The 23,342-nt window shown below is 39.7% G+C and overlaps 1 protein-coding gene across 1 annotated transcript in view; it reads right to left on the bottom strand.

Moving 5' to 3' along the window:
• Positions 1 to 1,434: 1,434 nt before the first annotated feature.
• TRPM8 (transient receptor potential cation channel subfamily M member 8) overlaps positions 1,435 to 23,342 on the bottom strand; it is a 70,949-nt gene continuing 49,041 nt past the window's right edge. Inside the window, exons 18-25 of the mRNA XM_038749351.1 lie at positions 22,756 to 22,897; positions 21,981 to 22,152; positions 19,323 to 19,500; positions 13,311 to 13,501; positions 10,947 to 11,046; positions 6,812 to 6,845; positions 5,372 to 5,460; positions 1,435 to 1,903 (exon numbers count right to left, since the gene is read on the bottom strand). Coding sequence (XP_038605279.1) covers positions 5,410 to 5,460; positions 6,812 to 6,845; positions 10,947 to 11,046; positions 13,311 to 13,501; positions 19,323 to 19,500; positions 21,981 to 22,152; positions 22,756 to 22,897 — 868 coding nt within the window. The 3' untranslated portion in view covers positions 1,435 to 1,903; positions 5,372 to 5,409. The remainder of the gene's footprint in view (positions 1,904 to 5,371; positions 5,461 to 6,811; positions 6,846 to 10,946; positions 11,047 to 13,310; positions 13,502 to 19,322; positions 19,501 to 21,980; positions 22,153 to 22,755; positions 22,898 to 23,342) is intronic.

Genomic DNA, 23,342 nt, shown 5'->3' with positions numbered 1-23,342 from the left:
AATTTTCCTAAATAGATGATCTTTTAATAGCTTTCTCCTAGGTTTTTCCTATTCACCTAATGGGTTTATAGCCTATTCAGAAGTTGCAAAGCTGATTTAAGATCCATTTTAAATTCCCTTAGGTACCAATCACCCATCTTCCACCAGCCTAGTTTCCATTAATTCCAGGCACCGTTTTACACACAGCAGAGGCTTAGATTGGGAAGAGGAATGGGAAACTGGTGTTTGGATTTTCCATCTTTCTAATATGCTTCCATATCATTCTGTCTCTGTTTTAATGAGTTTATCACCCTAGGTCTCTTAACAATGTAATTCATTTTCATACATTCACATCCAAGTTTGTTCCTTAACATGTGGTCAATTGTCTTGAGCTGTTTCCAGGTATGTATGGTGCATTTATGAGGATATTCTAGACTGTAAGCTTGTTGTGGTCAGGGAATGTCTCATTGTTACATTGTACTGTCCCAGGCTCTTAGTACAGTGCTCTGCACACAGTAAACACTCAATATATACCACTGATTGAGCAATTCATGTTGGGCTGGAAAAAAGGCTGACCTTGCACTCATGGTTTGATTTTAAACTCTTTGTAGGCTGGGAATATATTCTTCCTTCCATTTTTCTTGCCAAGGGCTTAGAACAGTGCATTGTATTCAGTGAACATGTATTAAATATCATTAATACTATAAAATATGCATCTTGGGTGGCCCCAGATGAGAGAAACCTGGTGATCTGGTAAATAATACCTGCCAACCACTTGCCTACTGTGACCTTAGGCAAGATATTTAGCTGCTCTGTGCCTCAGTTTCCCCATCTTTAAAATGACTATTCAATACCAGTTCTCCTTGTACCTTGGAGTGGGAGCTCTGTGTGGGTCAGGAACTCTGACAATCTGATCTGATTATCCTATATCTTCCCCTCTACCTAGCACAGTACTTGGTCAATGGCAAGCACTTAAATAGCACAGTTATTGTCATTTTTATAGTCTGTGAAAAAGGCGATGTTTCTTTAAGATAAATAGCTGGAGCTTTCCAGATTATCTTCAGGTCAGCATAACAAAGCTCACAGATGCAGCTTTACCTCAAAGTTGTTGAAGCTTACTGTTCCTGGTGTCCTAGATGTAGGTGATCAGTTAAAATGAAATCAGGCTTTATTATTGTCCAGACAAAGTATTGATGATCATCAGTGCTAGGCAAATGAATGCAATTGCTCAAAAATTCATTCCAATGACATGTGACCATCCACAGGACAGAAGTAGTGGGAGAGGCTATTACAATTTTTGGTTTGTGCTACAGAGAGAGAGAGAGAGAGGCTGTCAATGATGTTCACGGGTTGAAAAGTGATTCAGTGGCTGGAAAAGTATTAGAGAATGCATTACCTACTAGTGGCAAAGCACTATAAAAGGAGAGGAAATTATCCAGATAACTTTTACGGACAGATATAGAATGGAAAATACCTTCCCCATCCCTTTTTCTCATGCTTTTCTTGCACTGCATATGGAGAGAGAGAGAGAGATGGAAAGACACAGACAGACATACAAAGGTGACTTGGGATTTGAAGGTGTTTCCGCTGATGGTAAGACAAGTGTGTGCCCATGTGGTGGATAAAACTGATGCATGATTGACAATCCCATCTATGATGTGTGTGCTCAAAGATTGTTCCTAAAGATGGTGCTATCTGCCATGCCAGATATTTCATGTATAAAAATAAAGGAACAGGCTGAACATTTTGAGATGTCAAAACATGAGTGATTTAAAACCCTTACCCATAACACAGAACATACAACATTCTCACTAATGATAATACACCAAGATTTTAACTCTCTTCTTGAAAAAAGGGAGGTGAATGTTCCCAGGATCTTTCACAGGTGACGGTCATCAGAGGATTTCCTTTTGGTAATTAGAACCTGTATTAAGATAGAAAAGGACATTTTTAGAATGAACTTTTCACCCTTCTCACATTAGACTTCACTTTTTCATTACTGGCCGTTGAGCTGGAACCCATCCAATAATTTAATCTATTCGTTGCTGATAAACCTTTGTTGAAGGCAAGGATTGTGTCTCTCTATTGTACTCTCCCAAACAGTACAATGCTCTGCAGAGTAGATGCTCAATAAATACCAATTTAACAGTTTATATCAATAAATAAATGTTAAGTAGTGAGAGGATGCATACGATATCATTTGACAACTAACTCCTCACTCAGGAAATGAAGCTTCATGTTTAATTGCTTCTACAGTATCCATCTAATTTACCCTATATATTCAGAGGATGGGTCACATGCAAAATACAACCATCATCATCAATATAAAGGAAATGGAACCAATTTCAACAAAATAAGCAAAAATCAAGCTCTCCCGAGGCTGAAAAATTAGCCAATTCAAGAGTTAACATTTGAAATGTATTATTCTGTCAAAAATTGGCAAAACAAAAACTTGTATGGTAGACTAATAACTATGTAGATTCTCAACACATCAATAGATACTATTTAAAAGATTTTAAGATTCTTTTGCCCTAAGGATTTTATCAATATGGTTGCTAGTGCTATGTAAAAATGCTAAGCTTACTTCACATTTAGGAACTATATCCAAGTAAAGTTCTTTCTTTTGAGGAAGCTATCCTGCTAGCATACACATGTCCCACCGTCGACCCCCCGGCCCATGTCATCCCCCTGGCCTGGAATGCCCTCCCTCCCCACATCCGCCAAGCTAGCTCTCTTCCTCCCTTCAAGGCCCTACTGAGAGCTCAACTCCTCCATGAGGCCTTCCCAGACTGCGCCCCTTCCTTCCTCTCCCCCACCTCCTCCTCTCCATCCCCCCCGCCTTACCTCCTTCCCTTCCCCACAGCACCTGTATATATGTTTGTATGTATTTATTACCCTATTTATTTATTTTACTTGTACGTATTTATTCTACTTATTTTATTTTGTTAATATGTTTTGTTTTGTTCTCTGTCTCCCCCTTCTAGACTGTGAGCCCACTGTTGGGTAGGGACTGTCTCTATATGTTGCCGACCAGTACTTCCCAAGCGCCTAGTACAGTGCTCTGCACACAGTAAGAGCTCAATAAATACAATTGAATGAATGAATGTAAAGTCCTTATGGGCAGGGACTATGTTTGCTAATTCTATTGTATTGTTCTTTCCCAAGTGCTTAGTATAGTGCTCTGCAAATAGTAAGAGGTCACTAAATAAGATTGATTTTCCAAACACATAATGTTGCACAGCCCATTAGAACTCCCAATTGAACTTTTAAAAAGAGATACCAGGAGCACGCCAGTCTTTCTAAAGAAATCATTGCTTAAGAATCTACAATGTACCTCATTTTCCAATAGAGGTTTCCTTTCATCTACCTGAGTCGAACAAGCAAGTGATACTTATTCTGGCTATTTGTGTGCAATTGACCCTCTAATTAGCACCCAGAATGTTAATGAGAGTTTCCTAATTGGGAGGCAAACTGAAGAGAAATCAGATGGTGTCTAATAAAAGACAACTAATTTTGTCCTGCCTCCTGGTCTCCAGGGCCTATTGAAAATTAATGTTTTATATTAATTGTATGCTCTTAAAGCACAATCTGTGCATTTTAAAAACAGAAGAAAAGAATTTGAGAATTTTTTGTCAAGCCATGGGGTTTTCTTTCATTCTCTCATTCATGAAGGCATCCAATCAGGCCTCCTCCCATTTTGCTTTTTCAGGATATGTAATCCCCCAAATTTAGTAAGTGTAGCTTTCTTCTGTCCCTTTGCCAGGAGTTCCTATTTGGACTCTTTCATCATCCCAGAAAAAGGAAAAGTATCAGTGCTTTAATTCTACTAAGTACTCTCCATTGAAAATTATCTCTCTGGGAGACTATCAGATTCTTTTCCCATCCTGAAACCCAAACCCTTGAGTGGTTTCAACAGAAGCAAAAGGAAAGAAAGAAAAAAAGCAAATGAGTATGAGCCTCTTTTTTATCTAATAGATTTCCCAACTAGAGGGATGAAACACCTTGGTGAAGTAGGGTTGTTATAACAATACTTTATAGGTGTCTAACTTATTTCCTAAAGTACTCTCATGCGTTATCTCATACTTATAATAATAATCATGGTGTTTAAGTGCTTAATGCATGCCAAGCACTGGGGTAGATACAAGGTAATAAGGTTGGACATGATCCCTGTCCCACATGGGGCTCACAGTTCTTATTCCCATTTTACAGATGAGGTAACTGAGGCCCAGAGAAGTTAAGTGACTTGCCCAAGGTCACTAAGCAGAAAACTGGTGGAATCAGGATTAGAACCCATTTCCTCTGACTCCCAAGCCCATACTCCTGCCCCTAGGCCATACTGCTTTCCCTTGGAATAGAAAACCAATAATTTATGAATGAGAAATTAAGTGATTTATCCCAGGTCACCCAGTAAATCAATCAACCATGGTATTTATTAAGCACTTATTGTATGCAGAGGACCATATTAAGTACTTGGGAGAGTACAACTGAATTGCCCACAGGGAGCTAACAGTGCAGAGGGCATGGCAAAAGCAGACTAGATCCCAGCCTCTTGACATCCAGAACTAAATTTTCATCCAGTTGCTCCCTCCTCCACTTTTTATTTCCTATTCCACTTTATAAACACCGTCCTTACTTTCAACAAAGAAAAACAGTTTAACCTGTTGGAGATTATTTTTCTAGTTTCTAGCTCCTCACATTACTGGGCGATCCATGGCAAGAGCTTCAAAAAACCAGGTGGTAATTAAATATAAGATTATAGATTCTAGTACATTACCATATGAAAAGCTGAAATAAGGCAGAGTTATTCCTCAGTCAGTAGGTTTGACACAGATGCTGAATTTCCATTTTAGTGCCTTCAGACAATGCCCTTACCCTTTGCAAAATGCAAAGTGGCACCACGAATGTATAGCATTGGTGGTTCTACCTTTCTATCCCTGTTTGCTTGCCTTGCTGACACATTCCAAACAGACTGAATTACTCAACAATTTCTGTGGATTTTTAGTGGCTGGGTGTGGTGGCTGAAACTTTTTTGCACAAACTGAGAAAAAAAATGGATAAATAATGTGTTTTCTCTATCTTTTGTCTGAGGAACTCAGAACATACCTGGACTGGATAATTTCTACCATAAATACAAACTGTATTCCACAGGCCTGAAAAAGTGAATGCAGTCTCCACAAGCAGCTAACCTTCGATCATGGAATAGAACAGACTCTGGAAGAATAATCCTTTGGACTAAAAACTATCATTAGGAAAGGCACTTTCACCCATATTACATACTTTACTTTTTTTCGGGCATGGTTTACAAAGTTGAAAGAACATCTACTTTTTCCAAATAAATTTAGCAAGGTATAGCATCATGTGACATAGACTATAGAATATTAAAGTAACTCACCAAATTAGAAGTAGCTTTCTCTAGATTTCCATATGATTTTATTTGATTTTATTAGCAATTTCTTTCAGGAGGCCTTTGAGATCATTCAACTTGGAAAAGAAAAAAGGAAATTCATATTAATTTGTAGAAACCAAACTTTCGTCTCCTAGAATCATACGATATCCACAGACTCGATTCATGCACTGTGGCTTACTTTGTGAATGCAGGTTGTTAACAATTATTAGCCAGGTATATAGTAGGATAAACTGCTGATTTGGAGTGCAGTAGTAATATTCAATTTCATATGCAAGTAATAAAAGGTAATGCAATGAAAAAACCCTTAAAATGGACATGCCAAAGATGAGTGTCAGTGATTCTTTTTAAATGATGTAATAAAAGACCTCTATACAGAATTCAGTTAAGCAGGATGGATAAGTCAAAGTTATTATATATTATGCACTTAATACAGCATATCACTAATATGATTTCTACATAATTTCTAACAGTGGCTTTTTGGCCCAATTTAACAGTAATATGTGGGCTTCTTTCCATCCATGCTTTCTTTCCTCAACATTACCTAGAGAGAACAAGGTCACACAGGAATTTAATGTTATGATCTGGATATGTCAAACTAAGTTACAATACAAAACTATGATTCAGCTTGCCCTGGGCAATAACTTTTCTCATTGTCTCTGTCAAATTTAAAGTAAACTCTCAAATGTCCTTGATAAGAAGGAACATGTATAGCAGAGATAATTGAAATCTATCAGTAGCCCAAATATCATCATCACTGTGGAAGAACAGTCTAACTGTTAAGAAAAACTGAGGAAAATTGGAAGGATTAAAGTATAAAGGTTTTTTATGGGAGGAGGTCACTCCTGATTTCTAAATATTGCATGATAAATGATTCATTGATCCAAATCTGATTAAATCAGGTAAATTTAATTATAACATCTTGATTTTGGAAAGCACCTATTTTCCCAAAGCAGTTTCAAAGCAAGTATTCCAGTTTGTTCTCACAAATTTTTGTGGGGTAGAGAAACCTTCATAAATCCATATCCTAGTTCTTCTGCAGAGAAGGCTTTCATTAAATAGTTTGGTGAATGATAATGGTAATGAAGTCCACACTTGTACTTGCAATTTAGTGCTATATTTACATAAAGCAACAATCTGCAGAGGTGGATTACTGGGAATGACAAAAAAAAAAAAGTTGAGAACCCTGATCAGCCCCGACTAATGATATTTTCAGGAAAATGTGCTAAATAGAACTGCCTGGCCAGAGCTGCATTTGTGAAAGTGAGGTACAGGACTATTCTGAGTTTGGAATTGGGAGCAGAGAAATCTAGATTTTCTAAGCAGTAGTATTATTTTTTAGCGTGATAGCATTTCTCAGACTCTCAGATGGCAATTAAAGCAAGGATAACCAGCTACACATGTTTCTAGTAATAAATGAAACACTACCTTCATATCCAGTTGTCTAAACCGATGCCTCACTCTGAAAAGAGATGAAAAATATCAGAAATGGAATTTAACTCAATTTTATGGGCATGCTGCTGAGCGGCTAGGTAAAGTCAACAGGGCATTTGTCATCTAAAAGCTCTTTCTTTCTCATTTGCTTCTTTGGCTTAAACTAAGAGTGTTGTTTTATTTGGCAAAATGAAGTCTGTTACCTCCTCCATCTTAACCTCATAAGAACTGGAAAACCTAAATATCATTACCACCTATGGACGGGTGATGGGAAAGGAATAGGGATGCTGACTCAACTGCACTGTGGGCAGGGAATGTGTCCGTTAAACTCTCCCAAGTGCTTAGTACAGTGCTCTGCACACAGTAAGCATCAATAAAAACAATTGACTGCCTGACTAGATCAAAGAGGAAGGAGGACAGGGAATGATTCCCAACTGCTGAATGAGACAAGAGATTCAAACTTTGAAATTATTATCCTTGGAACTCAGTTCAACTTGACTGCTTGGACGGCTGGCTATGTATGAGAAGTGTGAATTGTCCTTATGAGTCCTCAGTGTCAATTTTACCTGGCAGGAGGATGTCATAACACTATAATCCCCTGTGGAACAACCAGGGTGAACCACAAGTCAGAGCACTGTATGGAAACATCAAGACACGAACTCTATTCAGCAACAGAAAGTCTCGACAAAATGTCAGGAAGTGAAAGCCTAACTCTGAGTCTTAACACTGGTCATTTTTAATAAATGGACTAATAACAGCTCCCATGATTGGCAAGTCATGGTTGGTAAAACAAAAGCTTAAGGGTCCTTTAGACTACAAGCTTCCTGTGAACAGAGAACATGTCTGCCAAATCTGTCATATTGTACTCTCCCAAACACTTAGTAGAGTGCTCTGCACACACTAAGTCCTCAACAAATATCATTGATTGATTTATTAAGGGCAGATGCATCTAGGCACAGTTGGGCTCCTTAAAATGATGAAATTCAAGAAGGTTTTGGGGAAAGAACATTCTGATCCTGTTATTTATATGTTGCTCAAGTCAAATTAAAATCAGTTAGACACCATTTAAATTTATTGTTATAGCAGTGCTACACTCCACCCTGCACTCAGAATGCATTGTGCTTCTACGTTACAGAATCCGCAGCTCACTGTCTCTGCACAGGAAATATAATTGTGATGGTTGACTCTGCACAGGAAATATAACTGTGATGGTTCGAAGTTCTCTGTCACCATAAGCTTAGTAGAATATTTAGGTCCTTATGTAAAACTACCGAACTGGTCCTGCTTTCAGGAAAACTAAGTCTCTCCCTGTGCTAGGGATAGCAAGCCAGCCTGCCATTCCAAGTGGGTGTGTCTGGTTTAAAACATGTCAGCATCAACCACAGACACCAAAAAAACAAACAATAAAAAAAAACCTGCAGTTACTCAAAAACAATATTCTGTGGGAGCCAAAATGGAGTATGAAGAACCAAGTGTGGATTTTTAAAATACATTAGAATGTAAGCTCACTGTAGGCAGGGAATGTGTCTAACAATTCTACCATACTCTCTCAAGTACTTAGTTCAGCACTCTGCCCATAGTAAATGTTCAATAAATACCATTGGTGATGATGATGATGATGACCAGAAAGGGAATGTATTAAACAGAAAGAGCTGAAGGGCAGATTATTTTGTTCATGACTTGTGTAGCAAATCCTATAAGTATCCTTTCAAATTATGAAGGGCCTTTCCAAGGATCTGTCAGTTCAAGTTGCACACAAATTCTGATGTTATCTTCAAGCCTAGACATGATGTCTAGGTCTAAAGGAGAGGAGAAGGAGATTTTTGCATGAAGTGGCTCAGCCTGTGGCATAACATAGTTACACTGGCATGCTCTTATCATATCAGGGACAACTTAAAACCAATAGTTAAGGTATCTACTGCATTGTTCTCTCTCCAGTGCCTAGTACAGTGCTTGACACAGTGAAGCAACGTAGCTCAGTGGAAAGAGCACGGGCGTGGGAGTGAGAGGTCACAGGTTCTAATCCCAGCTCCATCACATCTGCTGTGTGATCTTGGGCAAGTCACTTCTCTGAGTCTCAGTTACCTCATCTGTAAAATGGGGACTAAGACTGTGAGCCCCAAGTGGGACGAACTGCTCACCTTGAATCCTCCCCAACGCTTAGAACAATGCTTTGCACATAGTAAATAACAAAGGCCATTATTATTATTAAGTGCTCAATAAATACCACTGACTGATTGGTCAACTCCCACAGTTATAAGCCGCTACCTCTAACAAACTCCCTAATCTTTGGACTAGAAATGTCCATTTTTCGAGGACTCTAAGGACCCCAACAACTTTATACAACCACTTCAGAGCCCTCTGTAAACTATAGCTTCAAGCCAGATTCAGATTTAAGAAAGATGGTGTTTGAGTCAGAGGGAATTTGAGGGAGAGGAGTGGATTAAATGAGATTATGAGGAAGTGAAGGAAGAATATCATGCGGCTCTTTGGGAGGAAGGGAAGAAATGGGTGATGCTGTAAAAAAAATAAAAACTCCGGTCACTTTACTGGGACACACCAGGGCCTAAAGCAGAGCAGGGCCTGAAGGCAACAAAGAGGAAAGAGGACAGAGATGTTGGAAGGGTAAAGGGGAGAAAGGGCAGAAGGGAAAGGGAGTGAAGAGTTGCCGCAGTGCTTCTTTCTGTCACCACCCAGATTACTCAAGTGACAGCAACAGTAGCACCTGATCCAAGATTGCCCATTACAGCTAGAGTTATTACTACTCATTCAAAAAATCTGGGGGTTCAAAACTTGTTCACCATCTGATTTAGACCGTGAGCCCCATGTGAGATGGGGAGTGTATTTAACCTTATTATCTTGAACTTATCCTATTGCTTAGTAAAGTACTTGGCACATAGTAGGAGCTTGACCAATACCACAGTGGTTATTATTACTGCTTTTTGACACTGGTGAAGGGCAGTAGCCCCAGCCCTGCACCTGAGCAGTCCAGCCCCAATCTGTTGCTATCTCAGACTTAGATTTACCAGCAAGCATATAACTTGAAGTCTTGGATCCATGGACCTAGAGCTTACAGGAAGCTGCAGTCAGCCTCCCCTCACTTCTGCTCTCTTCTGTCCCCTCCCCATATGAACCCTCCCCATTGGCTGAGATATGTGAGATGACCCTATTTTTCCCTTCAGACTTTTTGGGCCACAAATTTGCCTCTAAGAACCAAACGTGAGATGTGGCAGAGACAGTGAAATTTCAGGATTGCCTCACCTAAATCAAAACATCTGGTCATGTTCTATTGGAAATGGAGTGTGTTTAACAGAAAAGGAGGGCAAGCTTTGGGGAAAGGGAGATAGTATTTGTTTAGAGGTGGGGAAGGTGGTTTATTAAATCCAAGGTTGGCTCAATTTGGGAAAGATCTGACATTTATATCCACCAGGCAAGTAACCATTTATGCATTTACCTTTGAGGAATATCAATATTTGCTGTGAGAATAAAATCAAGCACTGAACCCATTCATTTTACAATCAAAGGAATTTCTGCAAGGAGGTAGAGCAATCTTTAAAAAGTTGGTGCACGGATCTGGTCTTGTGCTGATTTTGAGGGTGATGTAGATGTGTGTTTGGGGATAAATATCTGAAGTATTAAAACTATCAAGGAAGAATATTTAGGACATGCCTGCAGACAGGGCTAAGTGTGTGTTCTATAACAGAGTTGGTCATCTGTGGCAAACCCATGACAGAATCAACCAGCCTCTCTCAAATAGTTATGGGGTCTGGATAACGCCCCAGTGTTACTTCCCTATTCTGTGGCTTCTGGCCACATTTGGAATTATCGTTCTGCTTTAGGTCTTCCACTCCACATAGATCATCATCATTCATTCCTGCTTATCTAAAAGGCCTACTGCCTGGGCCACCCCATGCTAGTCTTTTGCCAAGAAGATAGTGGAGGAGCAGAGCAATGGTTGCTTTCAAACTCCTTCACCACTGATTTCTGTCAAACCTTCAAAGGAACAGCTTAGTAATAACCTCTTGATCGCCTTCTGAAGGTTCCCATTATGGAGTTTGTGCAAATAAGTTCAACCTGCTGAAAGTATAAAGGGCAAGCCTATCAAAGCAGAGAGGAAAAACCGACATACTCTTCCGTTGAGTCGGTCACTTTGGTATTGATTTTGACAAGGTAATTTTCCTTCATGACAGCCTCCCAGGACAGAGTCTCATTGTCTTCATTCTTTAAACCTTGGAATATTAAGAAAGAGCCATTAGGTTGATGTCATTACTTCTTTACTAATAACAATTGTAGTATTTGTTAAGTGCTTGCTATATGCCAGGCACTGTACTAAGCGTTAGGGTAGATACAAGCAAATTGGGTTGGACACAGTCCCTACCGCACATGTGCCTCACAGTCTTAATCCCCATTTTACAGTCGAGATAACTGAGGAACAGAGAAGTGAAGTGACTTGCCTAAGGTCACACAGCAGACAAATGGCAGAACTGGATTAGAACCCAGGTCTTTCCAACTCCCATGCCCGTGCTCCATCCACTAGATCATGCTGCTTCCTTGTCTCTTAATATGCAAAAATAAACCCAGCCACTAGTAATTTTAAGCTACTTTTTTCATAGTGGACTTTGGGTCTCCTACAGTATTGTGAGTGCTATTGAATAGTGACAGGTCAAATACAAATCATGAAATACTGATAAGCTTTCTTATGGTAACAATCAGGATAAGGAGGGAAACAGATTTGTATTTAAAACATAAATTTAATACAGCCCTCGCTTTTGTGACTTGGAAAAGTAACCTACTTGATTTCTTGATTTTTAAGAGGTTTTTTATTAAAAAAATTTATTTTTGCCCTAATGCTTGCACATGGAACTAAATGACCAGACCAACACATACAGTTCCTATTAAAGAAAATGGCACATCTTTCCTATGAGTTTGGTCTTTCAAGATTTCTAATTCAATTTCCAAATTAACTTGGAAAGTTCATAGAAGCAACTACAGTACTGGACAGGAGGATGTAATGACAATGAATCTATGAGCATGAATAGTCAATATCTTAATTGTAGGTTGATTTAAACCTGTAGACATCAATTTTCTCCACAAAACATATACATACATTGCTTTTAGCAACTCCTCTCTTTTCACATGTCTTAGCTGGGTTATTCTCTCATCACCAATCATAATTAAATAAGTGCATGGAAGTTAAATTAAACTAAAGTAATTATACAAAGTAAGTATACCAGCATCTCTTGCCAGATACACACACACACACACACACACACACACACACACTCTCTCTCTCTCTCTCCCTCTCTCTCTAATGGAACAAGCTTAAATTATATAAAACTTCAACCAGAATGACAACAGTATTACAATAAAGAAAAACTAGTCAACAAGATTCTTCCACATTAGTGTGAAGAAATTCTTACTCAAATAGCAAAAGCTTTGTGTCAATAGCAAATATAGTAATAATTGCAGTAATAAATATAATTTGAGGATTAAATATCTTTGCAAATCCTATTCGAGAGGATCTTGATCCACTCTACCCTGCCATAAAATGGTTCAAGAAAAATATCTATGAAATCAGAAAAATTGAGCCATCACAAGCAAAACAGATTTAAAAATCAGGACTCCTTGCTTTTGTGCTTTGTCAGAATTCCAGATGGATTTCTTATCTGGCCCAGTTCAATTTCACCCCTCCTAATGTCTTTTCTGAGGAAGAACTCCTTCCCTTTTATATGATAAAACATAGACAAAAGATAATATATATGTCTGAAAACTCTGCTGGTGTATGTGGCAAATGTATTTCCATCCTAAAGTGATAAGCCTTACTTCTCTGAAAGACAACATAGTCCAGCTGGACAAATTTCCTTATGTTGTAAATTAATTTGTAGGCCACAAAAATAAGCAATTTGAGCCTGTGAGAGGCAGATTGACAAGCAGCTTCACTACATCAGATGGAGCACTCTAGCTCGAGAAGCAGTGTGGCCTAATGGATAGAGCAGGGCTGGGAATCAGAAGAACCTGTGTTCCAATTCTGATACCACCGCACCAGCTGGATGACTTTGGGCAAGTCACAACTTCTTTGGGCCTCAATTCCCACATCTATAAATTGGGGATTAAAACCATGAGCCCCGTGTGGGACATGGACTGGGTCCAACCTAATCAGCTTGTATCTAATGCAATTCTCAGTACAGTGATTGGCACATAGTAAGACTGTAACAAATACCATTAAAAACCACTTATTTTAAAATTCTTCTAAAATGCAAACGTGTCAGGGTGTGAGAGTAAATAAGTAAGTGTTTAAGTTAGAGGGTTGAGGGGAAGAATCTTATGAAAATTCCTTCCAGATACACAAATCCACAGGGTGAGCACCATGTCAGGAATTATTTCTGGGAGTTGGTGGGATTTTTTTTTTTTTTTTTTTACAGTGGACAGATTGACCTGTGGATCGTGTTCTCCATCAATTCTAAAATACCAATACACACATGTATATACTTACAACATGCAGATGACTCTTTGTGGTCTGCCTTGCAGCAACACTTGAAAAGTCTTTTCACCACCATGTAGAAGTAAGCAAAAACCACAAAGGGAAATGGAATATTCAACCGACTGCAGTATTCCTGGATCAGAAAATACCTTTGGAATTTCCACACTTGGTCATTATTTTCTTGCACAGTTCCCACGGTATAACTACAAATGAAAGTCATGAAACAGAAGCTTTAGGTGTCAGAGAGATAATCCATCAATACTTATTTTTGGAAAAAACAATAACAATGATAGATTATATATAACAGTGCAAAGTGAAGCAGGAGTGGTTGTCAGTAAATGTAACAATCTGTTGTGCCACTGTGCTTTTCAGAGGTGCCGAGTCACAACATAACCAACCAGATAACAAGTTTTCTGACTGTATGAAATATCCTTTATTTCAACACACTTACTTTGAAAGTCTTTTGATTTCTGAAAATGGATATAAAACATTGCCCTTTAATGTATAAACCATGGTAAATAGTTAAATAATTTAGTCAGAAACTGGCAATACACTCTAGCCTTAACTATTTTTCAGAGAAGCAGCATAGCTCAGTGGAAAGAGCACGGGCTTGGGAGTCAGAGGTCATGGGTTCTAATCCCAGCTCCACCACTTACCGGCTGTGTGACTTTGGGCAAGTCACAATTTCTCTGTGCCTCAGTTACCTCATCTGTAAAATGGGGATTAAGATTGTGAGCCCCACGTGGGAAAACCTGATCACCTTGTATCCCCCCAGCACTTAGACCAGTGCTTTGCAAATAGTAAGCGCTTAATAAATACCATCAATATTATATAGTAATATTGATTATATTATAATATAATTATATATAATACGATCAATTTCAATTTTATTATTAAAATTAAATTTTATTATTAAAATTATTATTACTGTATCCTCTTCTCTGTTTAGCTGACCTTTGAGGACAGAATTTGTCTTTAGAGGGTGATGAAAAGGTGATGGAAGCAGAATCTGTTCTTGTTATTGGTTTGTAAAATGAAGAGGACTATGTGACAATGAGTTAGCAAGTAGCAGCCAGCCAAACACACAACTGGATGGAGGACAATCAGACAAGGAGGTGTAATCACACCTATTGTCCAATCAAACACACCTTAGCCCTCTGGTTGTCTACCTGTCTGATTTAGTTGTGCACCCAGCTTTTCATTTAAACATCAGTCCTTAATCCCCATTTTACAGATGGGGTTACTGAGGCTCAAAGAAATTAAGTGACATGCCCAAGGTCACCCAGTAGATAAATGGCAGAGCCAGGATTAGAATCCAGGTCCTTCTGACTCCCGGGCCTCGGCTCTACCCACTAGCTCCTGCTGCTTCTTCCTACTCCCTGTTCCTTGCCCGTCCTTGACTGCATTCCTTCTCCTACCTCTCCACTCCTCACTCCAGGATTGGGAGTTGCTGGGATCAAGGGGGGGAAAAGGGTTAAGGATGATCAGAAGTTGAGACAGTTGGCCGTCGGGGTGGGGGAAGGAATCCCAGCACGGGCCTGGGAGTCAGAAGGTCTTGGCTTCTAATCCCTGCTCTGTTACTTGTCTGCTGTGTGATCTTGGGCAAGTCACTTCACTTCTCTGTGCCTCAGTTACTTTATCTATAAAGTGGGGATTGAGAGTGTGAGCCCCACGTGGGACAGGGACTATGTCCAACCAAATTTGCTTGTACCCACCCCAGAACTAAGTACAGTGCCTGGCACATAGTAAGCACTTAACAAATACAACAACAACAACAACAACAATAATAATATAAATTAATAATAATAATAATAAGTGTTCCTTCACCCCATCATCCAAAGGAGAGACCAATCAAGTAAAGGCCAGTGTTTAAATGCACATGGTAATCATTTTCTTTGATGATAAAAACGAATCCTGTGTTCTAGCCTACAATTTTTAATGCGATTTCGGCCATTCTGTGTTGATTGGTTTGAATGAGCCTGTGGAAAAACATGAATTCCTTCTAAAATAGGGAATACCTATACTGTAAGCTCATCGTGGGCTGGGAATGTGTCTGTTATATTGCTGTGTTGTCCTCTCCCAAGTGCTTATTACAGTGCTCTGTGCACAGTATGTGCTCAATAAATACAATCGATGGATTGATTGAATGCACTGAAGTCATGGAGCTTCATGTGAGGCCTTCTGTCCTAGTGCCCATGCCATGTAACTGTCTGATTAGAGCTTGCTGTAGCTACTGCTGATGCAGTCTTCTATTAAAGCTGTGCTCTAAGAGTCCACTTCTGCTCATGAATTGAACTCTGCCTTCACTGCATGCTTTTGCTCTACCACACAAAGCACAGGATCAATAATATTAATGTGGAGTCATTTCAGGCCTTCACATTCATTTGCTTTTATTATTAAATGCCATCTAGAAAGAACCACAATTAATGCTTTAAAATTCCCCAGTAAACACTGAGTTCGGAATTAATAAGATTGTTGTTTTGTCTGGCTAAACAATTAAATGACTAAAAATCAAGGGAAGATTTCCAACCCATTGCAGAGTAGCAGGACCAGAGAACTGATGACCAGAGGGTTAAGTAGTGCCTAGGGGCATTTAAGGGACCACCTTATTTTGACAACTATCTGTTCCCGGACCTTTAAAGATCTAATGTTGGAAACACCATAGAAAAGTTCTTGTTGATATGTAGCTCCAGAATAGTATATCAGTAAAGAAGAAGCCAATCACATTAATTGTATATAATACTGTTTGTGTAGATCTTACAGGTACATTTAACACCGTTGATAAACTTAGTTCCTGGCAATTAGGTTGATTGGGAAGTTCAAACAAGAGCCTTACCATATTTTACAACAATATGACTTGCCATGTCAGAGTTAGAAAATGCCCTGCCTAGACCTTTCCTATCATCATCAGGAAGCAGCATTGTCAAGGGGAAGGAACAGAGACCTGGGAATCAAAACACAGGGTTCTAATCCCTGCTTTTCCAATTGTCTCTTGGGTGGCTTTGGGAAAATCTCTTAACTTCCCTGTTCCTCAATGTCCTCATCAGTGGGGATTAAATACTATGCTCTCCTACTTAGGCTGTGAGCCCCATATGGGACAAGCACTGCGTGCAATCTGATTATCATGCATTTACCTCAGTGCTAAGAACAGTGCTTGGCACATAGTAAGTGCTTAACAAATTTTATTATTATTACTACTACTATCATCATCATCATCATCATCATCATCATGGGAGCATCAAGGTTGTATGTGGTAGATAAAGACTTATTCAAACTTTTCTATGCCACCACACTTCAGGATGCTTTGAGACACATGGAAACTGATATCAGTTTGAATATTCTTCCAATCCACCAGGAAACTGATACATATTTGAAAACAGAGAGAGCAGAAAAAAATACCTCAAAGATATAATGAAGCAGAGTCTAAAACAATGTGATGTAGCAAAAGATCGGCTGAGAGACAACTGCAGCAGACAGATCAGTATGATGATAAGAATTGCTGCCCTTGTATTGAAACTTTGGTAAGATTGGGAAGCCAAGAGTCAGATATGAAAATAGAGGCTGAGGCTGCAAGGGGTAAATACATCAGCAGTGTTCATAACTATCTTTACATGCAAAAAGAGGGGGGTGGAAAGCTAGTCATGAAAATTTGTCTGCTTTGTGACCTTGGGCAAGTCACTTAACTTTTCTGGCCTCAGTTACCTCATCCGTAAAATGGGGATTAAGACTGTGAACCCATGTGGAATATGGACTGTCTCCCCCCTGATTAGCTTGTATCTATCTACCCAAGTGCCTGGCACATAGTAAGTGCTGAACAAACACCATAAAAATGACTTTTCAGTTATAGAGACATTATTAGGATTGCTATTCACAGTTATGAATTGCACTTGCTTGGAGATTAATTTGTGCAGAGTTCTGAATTTAGCACTTAGATTATGTACAAGGATAATCATTCAAAATATAGTCACCAATGCAACCTATCAATTAGTGGTTGAGCACTTATTGAGCACTTTTATGTGCAGAGCACTGTACTAAGCACTTGAGAGAGTGTAACCGAGTAAGTAAACAGGATCTCTATCCTCAAGGAGCTTGCACTATTAGCAGGGTTTATAGACTAAAATATTTTAAGGCCTGAGAGGAAGGAAATAATATGGCAACTCAAATAACAATGATAGGAGTAATCACAAAAGTGGCAGTAAATTATAGTTGTGGAAACAATTTTCAGGTTCCACACCATCCTGGCTGACCCAGCCCTAGTGCTACAGTCACAACCTTCCTGAAGTTCTAAATGTTGGGATGATTTGCTGCTGCCGAGCTTCGATTTACATCTAACTGTTAATAGTTTTACCTTTGATTGTAAAGAGCAAGTATGACTTTATATTTTAATATATATGAGCGACATTATGATCTAGTGGAAAGAGTAGAGAATCAGCTTGGTCTAGTGGATACAGCACAGGCCTGGGAGTCAGAAGGACTTGGGTTTTAATCCGGACTCTGCCAGTTGTCTGCTGTGTGACCCTTAACTTGAGAAGTCACTTAACTCCTCTGTGCCTCAGTTACCTTATCTGTCCATGTGGGACAGGGACTCTGTCCAACCCGATTTGCTTGTATCCACCCCAGTGTTTAGTACAGTGCCTGGCACATAGTAATCACTGAGCAAATACCACAATTATTACTATTATTCTTTTGATGGAGTTGGGAGTCAGGCCTCTTCCCCATCCCCTGCCCGGAGAGGACTCTGGGGGAGAAGATAGAGGCCCTGCCCTCAACGAATGCTGAAGCATCATCACCATGACTTTGTAATTACTCCTCCTCCTTTCTTCTTCTCCCTCTCCCTCTGGGTCCAGAGGCTGTCCCATTCTCTTGCCTAGGAACACAGGGGCTGTCTAGGACCAGACTCCGAATGGGAAAGAGCCTGGCCTAGTGGCAACATCATGGGCTTGGGAGGAAGAGGTCATGGGTTCTAAACCTGGTTCCACCATTTGTCTGCTGTATGACCTTGGGCAAGTCACCTAACTTCTCTGTGCCTCAGTTACCTCATCTGTAAAATAGGGATTGAGACTGTGAGCCCCACTTGGGTAAATACAAGGTAATCAGATTGTCCCCAGTACTTAGTGCTTGGCACATAGTAAGCACTTGAATACCGAAATCATTATTATTATCTAGTCCCAGGTCTGCCACTGGCCAACTGTGAGGCCTTGGGCGACTAATGAATCTTTCTCAATTTGTCATTTTTCAATTAGATGTGATAATACTTCTGCCAACCTCAAAGGTATGGTTCGAAGACAAATAAATGTGAAAATGCTTTGGATGGATAAAAGTACTATACAAATGCACAACATTATTACGTAGTAAAACATTGTGAACCCTTTAAAAGACAGACACTATTTTAATAGACAGAAACTTTTCTGTGGTAAATATTTAGGAAATATTCATTCATCCATTCTTTACCTTCATAAGTACAAACATTAACAAGAGAAAAAATTTTTCTACTGCTTCTGTCCTTTGAACTTAGTTTAAATTCAGTATTTGGAAAAGTGATGTGGTCAAACTGTTTTAAAGCCCCAGAATTTACTGTTAGTATTGTCCAGAAAAAAGGATTCTGAGGAGGTGGAAAGAACTGAACCAATGTATTCGCTAAAATTGTGGGACTATCAGAAACTGCAAACAGCGTTGTTAGAACTCATGAGCCCGCAGCTACCATGAAACAGGGCTAAAATTTCAGACAATGGGCACATCAAATCTAGGGAAGACCGATGGGTGTTTATTTTCAGCCAGCCACCACAGCCAAACAATTATTGGGTTTCCACTGTGGTCAGGCCTTTTTGGGGTGGGGAGGGGAGTTATACGGAAGCAGAATGAAAGTTGAAAATTTGATCCCTTAAGAAACTTACAATTTAATAGCTCAAATGTATTGTCTATAGAAGAACATTACATTGTCCTCTTAAAGACTCCAAAGTTGCACTGAGAGAACTGGAACCTTGTTTAGAGACTCTCAGATGAGTGGGTGAAATCAGTACATACCCAAACATGGCAATCAACAGGTTCACTAGCAGGATGTTTGTAGAGAGCATGTAGATACAGACCAGGGGAATGGTGAGCCACTGGGGGAAGCGGGGTAGATTGTCTTCATCTATCTCTACACACAGAGGCTTGGATTCATTCCCAGTGAAGGTGCAGTGGTCAAACGTATAAGTTGTGCCTGAGATCACAGCAAGACAAAAATAAGGCAATCATCTATGTGGAAATCCAGAGGGTTGCTGTTCCTAATAGGATGTGTCTCACCAATTTGAACATAACGAGGAATGTGCTAAAATCATCTAGAAAGAAACTGAGCAAAGCCTTAGAGAAATTGCACCTGGGAGATGAGGACATTATCCAGAAGGCTGAGGTATATTTGTTTTGTTTGAACCCCTAGGCCTTTAAGTAGCCAAGTATTTATGATACCCTGTTAAAAAAAAAAGTGGATTTTTTTTAGTAAATTAACAATAATTTGTCTTTTTCAATGATGTTTGCACTTGGTTTGGAAAAGGCATCTGGAACATTTTTATATGCTGCAGATCCAGAATAGAATAATAAATATCAATTCTGTTCCAGGTTTCCTTTAAAAGCACCCAAGCTGTTGACACAAAGGCAAATTATAATTTGGGCAAAACTTGCATGTTGTTGTTTAATGTCAAAAAGGGACCTAGAAGAAAGATAGAACAGGGGTATTTTTGATCCTGATGATTTGAGAAAGAGTCTTCTGCCTATTTAGGTATCAAAGAGAAAACATAAACTGTTGTTAATTTGTACTCTCACAACACCTTAGTACAAGGCTTTGCACATAGTAAGTTCTTAGTAAATACGATGAATGAATGAATGAAAACAGCAAACAGATTGAACATGCCTTCTGGCCAAACTGACACCTAAATATTCCCCCCTCCAAGGAGATTTGCTGAGATGCAAATTTTTCTTACAAAATAAAACGCTTACCAGCCTATAACATCCAGACGTGTCCCTCCCTACTTCTGAGCAATGCCAAAAATAAAGTAAACAATACCACAACATAAAGGAAATCAAGTCAGAATTAGACACTGATGAATATCTGTACAAAGTGCACCACAGTGAAACCTTGCAAGGCTGAATGTGAGGAGACCCGAAATTTTCTATAACTGGAGTTTCATTGGGAGAGAACAGCATGAAACCACAAGCAAGGACATCAAAATCTTTTCCATTTTGTATACAATTTTGAACAGTCTCTAGACTGTAAACTCCCTCTGGACTGTAGTCTCCTCTCTAGCCTGTAAACTCTTTATAGTCAAGGAACGTGTTTACCAACTCTGTTGTATTGTTTTCTCCAAGTGCTTAGTGCCATGTTGATTTACTCCCCTCCTCAAAAATCTCCAGTGGCTACCAGTCAACCTACGCATCAGGCAAAAACTCCTCACTCTCGGCTTCAAGGCTCTCCATCACCTCACTCCCTCCTACCTCACCTCCCTTCTATAGCCCAGCCAGCCCCCTCCGCTCCTCTGCCTCTAACCTCCTCACTATGCCTCGTTCTTGCCTGTCCCGCCATCGACCCCCGGCCCATGTCCTCCCCCTGGCCTGGAATGCCCTCTCTCTGCACATCTGCCAAGCTAGCTCTCTTCCTCCCTTCAAAGCCCTACTGAGAGCTCACCTCCTCCAGGAGGCCTTCCCAGACTGAGCCCCCCATTCCTCTCCCCCTCCCCATCCCCCTGCCCTACCTCCTTCCCCTCCCCACAGCACCTGTATATATGTCTGTACAGATTTATTACTCTATTTATTTTATACTTGTACATATTTACGTATTCTATTTATTTTATTCTGTTAATATGTTTTGTTTTGTTGTCTGTCTCCCCCTTCTAGACTGTGAGCCTGCTGTTGGGTAGGGACCGTCCTTATATGTTGCCAACTTGTACTTCCCAAGCACTTAGTACAGTGCTCTGCACACAGTAAATGCTCAATAAATATGATTGAATGAATGAAAGAGTAAGCGCTCAGTGAAGACGATTGATTGATTGGTTGATTGATTATGGTGCATTGGATATTCCATGGGATTTTAAACTTCATGCAAATTAGTTCAAGTCCTAAAAAGCAAAAATTAAAGTCTAGGTCAAAACTGAAAGAACTCAGGCAGTGGGATAGAATTAAAATGTAAAAGTGTAATCCCAATCCACATTTGCTGATGTCTCTTGCTTCAGATACATCTTTGTCACCGGCAGAGGTAAGAATAGGATAGTTGGTCTTTTACAACTATCTGCTTTATTGTCTAGAGAAACAGCCTGGCTCAGTGGAAAGAGCATGGGCTTTGGAGTCAGAGGTCATGGGTTCAAATCCCAGCTCTGCCAATTGTCAGCTGTGTGGGTTTGGGCAAGTCACAACTTCTCTGTGCCTCCGTTCCCTCATCTGTAAAATGGGGATTAAGACTGTGAGCCCCCCGTGGGACAACCTGATCACCTTGTAAACTTCCCAGCGCTTAGAACATGGTTTGCACATAATAAGTGCTTAATAAATGCATTATTATTATTATTAATAATAATAATAAGGGACACATGTCACATATTTTCAGGCCACTAGGAAGGGAATTGAGTTCCCTTTAAACACTAGATGAGAGAAGGATGATCCTGAAAGCCCTGCAAAAACTAGGGGAGACACTGCCCACTCTTTCTATAGACTTACCATCGACATCACTAGGATATTGGCCGAACATAGCCAGGTAGGGTTCATAGATCACAGATCGGAATATCCACTCCCAGCGCTGTTCATTATGCCGCAGGATGCCCTGCCTGGCCACCCCAAATGCCACCATCCACACCGCGAAGAGGAACAGGAAGAAGAAGACATCAATTAGCTGGGAAACAAAGAAATGAAAATAGTCAGCACCATATTCATAACCTACTCACACGTTCATCTATGGAGATGGGACTTGGTTGCCTCTTGCCAAAGAGATCTGATCACAACCGAAAAATTTCAGTGGGTTCAAGAAGTTGAATAAATTCATGGAGGTGAGGTTAATAAAAAAACTTACTAGGGAGAATGTTAGGCACGGGAAAGAAAGAACTGAATGCTAGGTAGCATACCCATAACCATAAAAATAAGTGGCCACTGTTTGATGGCTGTTGTTGGTAACTAATATTTTTTACTCGATTCTCACATCTTCTTGTGGCTTTTTGACTTATGTGGAAATATTTACCTCCTGTAGGGGTGCTATTCATTTGTTAGAATTGTTATTGTGATGTCTAAATACAGTGAGTACAATAAATGACTCACCTTAGTTTACTTGTGCTAAACTTTCATCTGTAAAAAAATTCTGATACAGAAATGTATCTGTATCTCAGAATATATATACACACACACACACACACGAAACCAACCCCCATCTGTTCTATTAATCGAAAGGTCTCTAAGAAGAAAATTGTGGACTATCCCCAGAGCAAATACAATCGACCCTTACCATCCTCTGCAACATAATGATCTTGGGTCCTAGATTTCTGCTCACTGTGAAAATATGGATCAGCCTTAGAGTGAAAATAATGTAGTCCAGGCAAAAAATGACTCGTCCAGAATACAAAGAGCTTTTATCAGAAGAGTGGAGTCTGGGGATATGAAGGAAAAATGAATGAGGAAAATGAGAAGACTTGAAGAAGAACCAAATTATTTCAGCAGTTCAGCCAAAAATGAAAGAAGTGAAATTTTCAGTAGAATCCACTCTCATTCAACTTAAATTAATAAGCACCTGCATATAGATGTCAAGGAGTTCTTTCAAGCATCCTATTGAGACTCTTGGAGTCTGCACCCTAGGTTGGATGGGCCATTGATCTGCCCCTGTAATAGCAGTGTTTGTGGCCTTAAGCTCTTGTGTAGCTTCCAAGTTCAAAAATACAACTGGAAAATCTTGGAGGATTCGATAAATTCAGGTAATAGGCACTGCCTTCTTTCCCATTTCAAAGGCCTGGCCTAGGGCTTGCTTTTATATACATACATACCTTCATATTCATTCTCATTCTCTCTTTCTTTCTCATTCTCTCCCCACCCGCCCCA

The sequence above is a fragment of the Tachyglossus aculeatus genome, chromosome 7 (genome assembly GCF_015852505.1).
Source record: "Tachyglossus aculeatus isolate mTacAcu1 chromosome 7, mTacAcu1.pri, whole genome shotgun sequence".
NCBI classification, from domain to species: domain Eukaryota; kingdom Metazoa; phylum Chordata; class Mammalia; order Monotremata; family Tachyglossidae; genus Tachyglossus; species Tachyglossus aculeatus.
Note: the sequence above shows the minus strand (reverse complement) of the source record. Positions and strands in the feature narration are given on the sequence as shown.